Source organism: Narcine bancroftii, chromosome 5, assembly GCF_036971445.1.
Source record: "Narcine bancroftii isolate sNarBan1 chromosome 5, sNarBan1.hap1, whole genome shotgun sequence".
NCBI lineage: Eukaryota > Metazoa > Chordata > Chondrichthyes > Torpediniformes > Narcinidae > Narcine > Narcine bancroftii.
In genome coordinates this window covers 108,345,732-108,357,809 of record NC_091473.1, presented here as the reverse complement: position 1 = coordinate 108,357,809, position 12,078 = coordinate 108,345,732, and the positions used below count along the sequence as shown (strand labels likewise).

At 44.2% G+C, this 12,078-nt stretch overlaps 1 protein-coding gene across 1 annotated transcript in view; it reads right to left on the bottom strand.

Moving 5' to 3' along the window:
• Positions 1–12,078, bottom strand: part of LOC138762776 (protein shisa-like-2A) — a 95,571-nt gene that overhangs the window by 47,026 nt on the left and 36,467 nt on the right. The window contains exon 2 of the mRNA XM_069936343.1: positions 7,836–7,975. Within this exon, the coding sequence (XP_069792444.1) occupies positions 7,836–7,975 (140 nt within the window). The remainder of the gene's footprint in view (positions 1–7,835; positions 7,976–12,078) is intronic.

Genomic DNA, 12,078 nt, shown 5'->3' with positions numbered 1-12,078 from the left:
GAACATGAAAAAGGTTCAGGATAACATTGAAAACTTAAACAAAGATGTGAATGTGCTGGGGCAGACCAGCAAGGAACAAAAAGAATTAATGGTAGATGTATTGAAAGAAATGGAAAAGATAACTACAACACTGTCAGCAGAACTCAAAGCTGGAGGAATAGTAATAGGAGCAAAGGACGAAAAGTGTAGTACAGATGAGGAAACGAGATACGGCCCACCAGGGGAGGGAAGTAGCATAAAAGAACTCGGGAGGGAGAAGAGTAGACATGTCCACCTGGACATAGTTAGGACGAAAGAGAAAGACGTGAAACCACTAGACTATGACCGAAAAAATTATCTTAGAGAAGAGCGTGAACGATATACCTTTGACTCTGAGACATGTTAGGTCTGCTTTGTTCATGAATGAGTGAGACAAACACCAGGCTGAGTCGAAATCAGGGTTCTTTGTTCTTTATTACCGGATTGTAACACTTGCGACCAACCATGTTAGTCGGAGAATGCATTCTGCCGTTATCAGCAAAATGGTGATTTTTTATACCCTTGGATATGTGCTTAGAACATCATCATATCATTACTTGTCCAATGACTAAAACTGTTGCTATCCTTTCCCTGCTAGCTTCCTGCCTCTCAATCCATCAATGTCTCTCTTATCTTGTAAGTACAAGGATGCATTCACATCTTGTTACAGCCCTGTACATTCCCATCTCATGATGTTTTACCTAACAGGAGTACAAGGACACCTCCCCTTCTTGTTACAGCCCTGTACAGGGTAACTCCCTACACATTCCCATCTCATGATGTTTTACCTTACAGACATCAGGATCTGATGGGGACAGTGACAGTAGTGACGAAGAGGTGTCTGAACAGGGTGGAATAAATAGATGTATTCCAAGAGTAAAAAAGGAACAGAAATCCCCAAAATTGAGATATCAATGCCCATTGCTGATCACGGGGCAGGGAAATCAAAAATATGTACCCTGGTCACGAATGGACTTAGAGAGTCTAATGAAAAAACTTCCTCCATTGAGTAATGGGGCTGGTCCATGGATTTCTTGTTTTGAGCGAGAAACCTGTCAAGAACAATTAGCACTCGCAGATGTCAGAACTATCATGATAAAAATGAAGGCAGAAGGGGCCCTGAAGCAAATAGAGAGAATCCTTAGAAGCAGTAAATTGGGGGATGAAATAGAATTTGACCCACTTCGAAATAGATTTTGGGAAGCACTTCGAGAAACATTCCCTACACCCTATAGTTTGGACATCTTAGTAACCCTCCAACTAAAAGAAGGGGAGACTGCGCACGAGGACCTCTCTCGAGCAGGGGACTTATGGGAGACAGGGACTGGAGAAAGACCCGACCACAGCCCCCTGGGAAATGCTCATTTTTGTAATGGGACAATAAACGGACTACCTGGTCCGGTTCAAGCAAAATTAAGGGACATTGTGGGATTAGAGAAGATGTCAGAGGACTTGTGGAAAAGACACCTGACACATGCACTCAAACGACATCGTCAATCAAAGCAGGCTAAGTCAGAAAGTGCATCCCAGAAGGGAGTGGACAAGACAACCAATAAATTGATGAGAGCCATAGAACAAATAGGGATTAAACTAGCGGCCCAACAGATAGTCCCACAGGCCATGGGGCCAGTGATAAATCCGGGACCCCAAGTAAGGAATGGTTGGGAAAGACCACTAAGTACCATGTATAGAGGAGAACATACCCTATGCTGGCACTGCCAAAATCCTGGACACTACCAGCAGGACTGTCTAGAGGCTATAGAGGAAGAGGAGGAAATTTAAGAGGACAAGCAAGGGGTAGGGGTGGACACATTGATCGGCCCCAGAAAATTGGGGGATGGCAGAGTGATCAACAAGTCCAGGCACCCCAGTGTGATGACAATATTAGGGAAGGTGCTGAATTTGATTATTGACGGGGCCCTGGAGAATAAAAAATCATGCCTCCCTGGGAGCCACCGAAAATTTGGGGGACGGTAAATGGAGAAAAAATTGAATTTATGATTGACACAAGGGCAGCGGTTACGACCATGATTAAACAGCCCCCAGGGAGCACATATTCGGGCAAAACATTATCTACAATAGGATTCTCCGGGATAGGGAAACACAGCCCTATACAGATAACATCGACATGACATTTGGACGACAAAGGGTTAGAGCACCTGTCCTGGTTGTGCCAAGTTGCCCCATTAATTTATTGGCAAGGGACATTCTTACTAAACTGGGAATAACCATACAATGTTCTGAGAAGGGCCTTCGGTTAACATACCCAGGGAACACAATAGAAAGGGAAGGACAGTTTATAGTAATGACTCCAACCAATGCTTCAGTAGACTCTGTGGAGGTTATTATTATCTGGAGTCGACTACTGTATGATGAACCAGGCCTGGGGTTGATTAAACAGTTTTTTGAGTGGAGGGCCAGTATTCCTCAGTATGGGGATTACCAATATCCACTGGATCCTATGCATGTAACATTAAACTATACCATCCACCCGGACCAGGAGTATGAGGAGAGGTGGGACTCTCTAAAAGAAGGGAAGACAGAAATGATACATTGTCCATTTATCTTTGTGGGTAAGGAGGGAATAGCTGCTATGGTTGTCATGACAGAAGAACAAATGGAGTGGTTCTGCTTAGGAGTAGAAAGTGTGCCACATGTAACCTTGGGAATTGCCAAAGATCACCACGCCCGACAGTTGGGTCTGATGGTGAAGGAAGCGATGGGGTGTGAATACAGGCAGACAGAAATCCTGGGATATTCCACCTCGGAGGGAGGGAAATTTATCAGACTGAATATTGAAGCATGGGACCAGGTAGTGAATGAGAAAGTAGAAAGAGACCGACCCATAAAAGGAGAAAATATTGATCACGGGGACTCAGACAAATATCTTTCTGATCTGAGTCCACAAATGTGGACAATGCCGAGGGCCCTATGGGCATTCCTGTTGATGGGTTGCCAAACAAGCCAACAGAGTAGTTTGGATCCATGCGGGGCCAAAGTTATTCTGAAGATAGATAAAGACAAGGATAGCACCTTCCAGTTCGATCTATGCTGCACTTCTATCTCTAATAACACAGGGCCAGATGGGTCACTCACTAAGGGGCTGACAAAACTTAAGGCATTGGCGAAGGAATTAAAAGCCCAATCTGGAGTCTCTAACCCTGTTTTGTCCTGGTTACATGGAGTGTTTGGGAAATGGGGCACAATGTTGGGACAACTTTTCCTAGGACTGTTCATTTCTGTATCCAATTTTATCACTTGTGGCTGTTGTTGTATTCCATGCATTCGAATGCTGGTCACGAGGACCATTGAGAGAGCCTTTGCCAACCGCGATGATCTGCCTCCGAAATATCAAGCTCTACAAGCTACGGAGCGGGACTATCTCACTTCAAAGGAGGCGTCAAAAAAATGCTGAGATCGATCTGAAGTCGGATGAAGAATGCGACAGGGAGGAGATGTTATAAAATAGACTGTAGCACGAATGTTAACTTTTATCTTAACTAATTACTAATGCTTAGAAGGGATAGCTAGTTATTTGCTTGGGGGCAAATGGGGAGAAAACTTGTAAACGGGCAATGGGATCGGGGAAACAGATGGGGGGTATACGCTAAAGAGGGTTGGGGGGAGCCCTCGCCCACCAGCCGAACAACCCCGTGAACAGAACCCGTATAGAGCTTGGCAATAGTAGGCGAACTAATGTAACGTGGTGGTAGCGTAGTCAGGGCAAGATTGTCCTCTAAAGAGGACAAAGGAGGGATTGTAAGGTAAAAACATCATGAGATGGGACCGGAGAAGGAGTCACCCAGTACTAAGGAGTAACAGAATGCAGATGTGACCTTGTACACTCAAGATAAGCTTTGCACTAACAAGAATGATGTGCAGCAGACTAACAGAGAAGGATAGCAACAGTTTATTCATTGGACAATGTAATGGTATGATCATTTACTAAGTACGTATCCTGAGGTATAAAAAAACACCACTTGCTGATAACGGCAGAATGCGCCTTCTCCAACTAACACTGTTAGTTGCAAGTGTTACAATCCGGTAATAAAGAACAAAGAACCTTGATTTCGACTCAGTCTGGTGTCTGACTCACTTATTCATGAACAAAGCAGACCTAATAATTTATTTGAGGGAGAGAATCTAAACAAAACAATATATGCAAAATCTTTATTAGTTCAGGCTGTAAAGAGAGAATATCTGATACAACATATGGTTAACTCTAGCTGAACTGGACAGTAAATTATCTGAAATGATTGAATTCAATATTCAGTCCATAGAGTTGAATATGCTCAGTCAGAATATGAGGTGCCGTTGCTCAAGCTTATGTGATCACTGTTATAGAAGAACAGGAGACTACAAATGACTGGTCAGAGTAGAAATGGGATGGACAATTAAGATGGTATGTAACTGGAAACTCAGGTAACTCCTGAGGACAAGTCACCCAATTTGCTTTTGGTAAAAGGAATCCACATTATGAGCACCAATGCAGTACACTCAAATGAAAGAAGTTCAAATTTCAGCTTCTGCAAAACAATGCATTTGCTGGTGAAATCTCGTTGAAGGCCATGGAAGATACATAGATGGCAGAAGCTGACGGGGGTTGGGGGGGGGGGCTCTGTGATGATACGCTGCGGTACATCACTCGGCCAATAGGTGGCCCAGAGACACGGCACCTGGCCTAATGACATCTGACCACCAGGTGGGCCCAAAGCAGCAGCCAAAAAGATATTTATGTGAGTGGAATAAAGCTGTGTTGCCCCAAACAGTATTGTGCCTGTGCTTTCCTTTGGTGCAGCCTGCCGGAATTTATTCCACTCACATAAATATGGTCAGCAGGCAAAGATCCCCTCCCTGACCTGGGCGATCCCACCCAAGTACAAGGAGGAGATCAAGGAGGGGGACGAATACTTCAGGGTTGAGACGTCTGTGAGCGCCCGCCCCGCCCTCAAACCTGGTGGAGACTGGCTCTGACACTGGGATGAGAGCTAGGACAACGCACCCTCAGCGGGCGCCTACCAGGTAACACTGGACCCCGAGGAGTCCCACGTCTATCAGTGGAGGCAACAGTCCCCAGCCCCAGTGTGATCGGGGCACCTAGAAACAAATCAATGGCAGCACCTCTCAACGATGCTTTGGCCAGAATGCCTGGAACTAGACCCCTGGGCCCCGGTACATGCACACACTTCAGCCATTGGAGACATTGTTTCCTGAACTACGCTCATGTTATGATGCTGACTGTTCACCTGAAAGACCTTTTCATGCTGCTCGTGGCCCAGCTGGGAGACCTCCCAGATGCATTAGTCCAGGACACCACCTCATACAGGGAGGTATGGTCCCTGGAGCACATGCTCCAGTTCCACTATCTCCAAGGGGGAGGCAAAGTACACACAAGACATTGTCTCCTGACCAGAAGACAACCAGGACAGGGGGAAAATTAAGAATGCTAAAATCTTACGTTGGAGGATCAAGTGTCAACTTACTCCGATACCGCCCCGGTAAGTTCAATGAACCCCCGATATACTGTCCAGGGGTGCTTGCGCAGCCACTCAACACATGTCCCGGCTGCAGAACATCCACAGCGAGCTGGGGCAGCCCTGGAGTGACCAGGATGTTCCACTTCTTTAAGAACGCCAACCTGCCGTTCTCAGCAGAAGAGGTAAGGACTACTACAAGGGGTTGTCGTATATGTGCGGAGTGCAGACCACAGTTCTACCGCCTGCCTGAGGCAGCCCTTATCAATCCACCTGGCCATTAGAGCGTTTCAGCATCGATTTTAAAGGCCCCCTCCCGTCCACAAATAACAACTGTTACTTCCTCACAGATGAGTTCTCCCAGTTCCCCTTCGCCATCCCCAGCACAGATGTATCCATGGCAACAGTAATTAAGTGCCTGAAGCCCATCTGCAGCATGTGTGCATACCCTAACTATATCCACACAGATAGGGAGGCAGCCTTCATGAGTGCCGAGCTGCAGCAATACTTCCGAGAGAGGGGGATTGCTACCAGCCGCACCACAAGCTACAACCCCCAAGGGAACGGGCAAGTAGAGAGGGAGAATGGTACCATTTGGAAGACAGTCCTTCAGATACTAAAGTAAAAGGACCTCCTGGTATTGTTAGGTCTGCTTTGTTCATGAATGAGTGAGTCAGACACCAGACTGAGTCGAAATCAAGGTTCTTTGTTCTTTATTACCGGATTGTAACACTTGCAACTAACAGTGTTAGTTGGAGAAGGCGCATTCTGCCGTTATCAGCAAGTGGTGTTTTTTTTATACCTCAGGATACGTACTTAGTAAATGATCATACCATTACATTGTCCAATGAATAAACTGTTGCTATCCTTCTCTGTTAGTCTGCTGCACATCATTCTTGTTAGTGCAAAGCTTATCTTGAGTGGACAAGGTCACATCTGCATTCTGTTACTCCTTAGTACTGGGTGACTCCGATATGCTCGTTATTGTGTACTGCCACGAATATGACCCCACATGATAGATTTTTCTCTTTCACAAGGAAATTGACTTCAACAGGAGGGAGGACTCCATCTCCATGAAGGACCTGGAGCCGGCCGAAGAAGAGGAAGAACAAGAAGAACCCCAGCCCAACCCAATTGACGTACGGTCAGCACCCCTCCAAGCAACCACACCCCCCCCAAGCCGCACCGTGGAGGACAAATGCCACCCCCCCGGGAATCCCCAACCCACCCAGTATACCCACAACACCCGGCTGAACAACTGCCCCCCCCCCCTCAGCCCAAAACACACACCCTCCCTAGGAGGTCCCAAAGGGTGCAGAAACCAATGGTATGTCTGGACTTGTGAGCAATACCAGGACTTTTTTTTTTTAAAGGGAGTGAATGTGATGAAACGCTGCAGTACATCACTCAGCCAACAGGTGGCCTAGAGACATGGCATCCGGCCTAATGACATCCAACCACCAGGTGGGCCCAGAGAGCCTATAGTATAAAGCCGAGGTCCCGACCGTGCTCTCTCTCTCTCTCCCCATCTCTCTCCCTCTCTCTCTCTCTCCCTCCCACCCACCCCCCTCCCCCCGGATACTCACTGTAAGCACAGCTAGCAGCCAACTAGATATTTATGTGAATGGAATAAAGCTGTGTTGCCCCAAACAGCATTGTGCCTGTGTTTTCCTTTGGTGCAGCCTCCCACAGGCTCCATCTTTCCTCCATTGGGAGGAGAATGGGTGACATCAGTGGTGTGGGAAATAAATGACATGGTCAAGGGTTCTGTCAGCTCCACTTGAAAGGAAACCATCATTCTGTGTGGGAAGTCTCAATATCAGAGCAGAAAGAATGCAGATGAAATTAAAGGGAGAGGTTAATAGTATCCACAGGGTGGGAGGAAGTACAACCAAAGTCACATTGGGAAACTGGACTCGTAATGGATGTAACCTATCTCCTAGAATGGACATAAGAAATCTGAAAGGGGAAGACAAGAACAAGAGATGAATAATCTCTTAGATAACAGGAAGTCGCAAAAATAAATGCCATTTTTGAGTTCCATTTGACTGCAAGAACTGAAACAGTTGTCAATATATGAAGTTAATAATTTTGGATAACTCACTTTCTCTGATGGTCCCATTCTGCTGTAGGTCAGCTAACTACAATATTTAGAGTTTTACTCTCTCCATTGCCACTGCTTAATCTGCTGAGCAATTACTTCAGCTCTGGATTTCACAATTTTTACATACCTGTATTTGCTTTTGTGCACTCTCTCACTCCCTCTCCATCTCTCCTTCCAACTGTGCTTTCGGACAAATTGACGTACATGAAACATACATCTTCATCTAAAGTTTGACTTACCCAGTGTTTGCAGATCTAATCCAGTATTCAGTCTAGAATGTGGTTTAACACAGATGAAAAGGTAGCACAAAACACAAACTATGATAACGAAAGCCAGTAGAACGACTGCAGCGATAGAAAGCCCCACCAGAGCCCAGATACTGAAACAGAAACATGAATACAATGGTGAAACAATTTGCATTCTTCAGAATCAGAGTTTATTGTCATGAACATGTCACAAAATTCATTGTTTTCCGGCATCATTTTACAAGCACAAATATTGCTATAAATGACATTTATAAATAAATAAATTATTGCATGGAGAAGAGAAAGCGAGATAGTATCTATGGTTAATTGTCCATTCAGAAAACTGATGACCAAGGGGAAGAAGCTGTTTTTTTGAATAGTTGGGTGTTCGTCTTCAGAATCCTGTACCTGAGTGAAGAGGGCATGGCCTGGGTGGTGAGGGCCCTTGAGGATAAAGGCTGCATTCTTGAGATACCACCCCTTATAGATGTCCTTAATGGAGTGGAATGATGCCTGTGATGGCATTAACCAACTTTACAACCCTTTATCGTGTGCATTGGCATCTCCATACCTGACAGTAATGCAACTGATGTCAGACTAAATCATCTCAAACACCTCACGAAGTAGAGCCACTGGTGAGCCTTCTTCATTATTACATCCACATGGAGGCCCCAGGACAGATCATCAGAGATGTTGTCACCCAGAAATTTAAAGTTCTTAACCCTGTCCACTGCTGACTCCTCAATGAGAACCAGTTCGTATTCTCCTGATTTACTCCTAAAGTCCACACTCAGCTCCTTAGTTTTGCTAACATTTGAGTGCAAGCTGTTGCTGTGATCTATCTCCCTCCTACACACTTCCTCATTGCTATCTGTGATTCTGCTGACAACCCTAGGGCCATCAGCAAATTTGTAGATGGCTTTCAAATTGGGCCTAGCCACACAGAGTAGAGAGTAGAGCAGTGGGCTAAGCACGCATCCTCGTGGTGCGCCTGTGTTGATTGTCAGTGAGGAAGAGACGTGATTTCTGATTCATAATGACTGTGGTCTTCCGACGATGAAGTAAGGATTCAGTTGCAGTGTGGGGTGCCGAGGGCCAGGCTTTGGAGCTGCTTGTATTTAGGGTGCATGTTCCCAATAGAATCACGATAACATAATTTGTGCAACATAGAAACAGGCCCTTCAGTTTGACTTGGCCAAGCCAACTAAGATGCCTAACTGAGCTAGCTCCATTTGCCTGCCTTTGGCCCATATCCTTCTAAATCTTACCTATCCAAGTATCTGTCCAAATGACAGTGTAACTGCCTCTTCCCCTTGCATATAACCACCACTCTCTGTTTGAAAATTTTGCACTCTTGGAACTCCTTTACAGATTTTCCCCTCTCATTTTCATGTCTGTCTGGAAAAGGTGTAAGAGAGGTATTATGATTGGAAACAGAAGAAAGAAAAAAAATCCTGAAAGTGAAGGATACAGAACATAGCAAATACTGCGCTGGAAATATTGAGCAGCATATAACAGAAGGGTGAAAAACTGAGTAATACGTTATAGATTGATGGACATGTTAGAACTGGCCTGTTCTGAAATTAACTGAAAATTCTGGTAATCTGAAATGGTTTAATTCAATGTTGAGTAAATCTTTCATCTAATGTGGGGCTCATCCCCCACAATTTCTTGCACTGTGGAAAATATTCAATGTCATCACTAATTTAAGAAGTCAGAGAATCTGATTCCAGAGGGTCACATTGCTTCAGAAGTTGGAGCACAGGTGAATCATTGTCCACTGAGTTTTTTTTTTTAATTGGTCAGAAAGGGACCATCTACTTTGACTGGCCCTGATTCCACCCTCATGGAGCCTGCCAACGTCGGGAGCACAAATCAATGCAGCGCTGATTTCCTCCTGTGCGAAGCGACGCATATACCATACTATACACTAGTATATACTATACTATACGTATATACGTGTACCACTAGGTACATTAGCAATGACACCATGCTATTGCTTCAATTTTCCCCTGCAACCGTGTCTGCCTGTCCCGCATCGGACTTGTCAGCCACAAACGAGCCTTCAGCTGACGTGGACATTTACCCCCTCCATAAATCTTCGTCCGCGAAGCCAAGCCAAAGAAAGAAGAAAGGAAAGAGTAAAATACGAAAATCTGCAGACGCCGTGATTGAAGTAAAAACACCACGCTGGAGAAACTCAGCAGGTCAAACAGCGTACTTTATATAGCGAAGATAAGGATAACCACTGTTTCAGGCCTGAGCCATTCATCAAGGTGTGAGCAAAATATAGGCAGACATCTAAATAAAATGGTGCAGTGCAGAGGTAGAGGAAGGGGTAATATAGGGAGGAGCACAGGCTCACAGGTAAGAGGTCATAGGTGGATATGGGAAGGAGGCCACAATGGCAAATAGGCGGAAGGGGGATGGCTCTGAGAATGGAGAGGAACAGGAGGAAAGAAGACAGAGGGATAGGGAAAAGAGAGCGGTCTAGCAGAAACCAGAGTTGATGTTAATGCCATCTGGTTGGAGGGTGCCCAGACGCAATATTGGGTGTTGCTCCTCTAATTTATGCGTGTCCTTTGTTTGACAAAAAAAAATAGCAAACACAATTCCTGTATCAATTTAAAATTTCCCACTGCTGCTATTAAAAGATGACCATCCAAGCTCTCTAATGCAGGTTATCTTCAACAGGTTTAGTTTGATTTAGGACACTATATACAAGCAATTCAGATATAGCTTATGATTGGAGGTAGAACTCTCACCTCTGAATCAGAGGCTGTTTGTTTCAGATAGGATTCAGAGGGTTGGCCGCAATATTTAAATATCAACTCAGTGTGACATTAAAGGTGTCCTGCACAATTGTAGGCGTTGTCTCTCTGATAAAACTGCCTAATCTTTTTTTTCCAAAACAACAGAAGAAATCTCACATCATTCACTTAAGATGGTCTTAAATATTTTCCTTGGTGTTCTGACTGACAACCAACAATTAAAGCAGAGAGGGCGAGAGATTCCATCTTAAATGCAAAGTTGAATTGTTCTTTAATAGCATGGACCTATTAGGAATAGTAAGCTTGGTTTTACGCAGTGAAGGTTTTGTCTAACAAATCTGTTTGTTTTTTGTGGATTGATGATGGAGGGACAATGCAATGGATGTTGTCTACATGGACTTAAGAAGGTCCCTCATGGTATGCTGATCCAGAAGATAAAAATGCATGGGATTCTCGTGAATTGATAGTTTTCATTCATAATTGACTTGTTCATAGATGACAAAGGATTGTTTAGGGATTGTCATATGTAGTGATCGAGTTTATTTAGTGAGCAGTCCAGCTGGAAATATATAATACAGCAGAGATAGTGGTACAGCAAGTAAGGCGCAATACCAAAGAGCAGAGTTGCAGACAGATTAGTCAGTACAGGGCAAAGGCAACTGACTTTTTATATGTGTGAGATTCCTTCAGGAATCTCATTACAGCAGGAAAGAAACAGTCCTTGAATCTAGTAATATATGATCTCATTCTCGTGAATCTTCTTCCCAGCCAGAGGTTGGGGGGGGGGGGGGGGGGGTGGGGTGAAGATACAGGTTAGGTGCTTTTTGAATTCTTTAATTTTGAAGCTCCCTGAAGACCTGGAACCTAATATGATAGGGATGATTTATAATTTTCATCCTAATTATAAAGGGATGGTACTGGCCTTTATGAATTACTTCTACATTCTATGAATAATTTCCTAGACAGAATTTAAAAAAATTATGGGAACAAGAGTTCCAACAGTTATATTCTGAAATTACATGGGATTCTATTCTGAAGCGAGTGCATTCGTCCTCTCTTTGTGCTAGACACTCATTAATACCGTTTAAGGTAGTACACGCAGCCCACTATTCCCAAGTCCAATTGGCTAAATTCTATTCTAATCTCTGATAAATGTATAACCTGAAGAAGGTACCAGAGTAAGGTATCATATCTGCAAGGTATCATATATTCTGGCTATGTCCTTCTCTTTCCAATTTTTGGAAAGGAGTATTTCATACTTTGTCTTTAGTTCTTAATATTAATTTGACCCCAAACCCTTTTTGGAATAAGTGGGCCAACAGATTTGATATTGACTGCTTCACAATCCTATGTCGTTGCCCTTGCCTCCCTTATCACTACAAGGGCCATAATGACGAGATGGAAAGACAGATATGATGACATGTCTGAGTTACTCTACTGAAATAAATCTTAATTTTGTTTCCTTA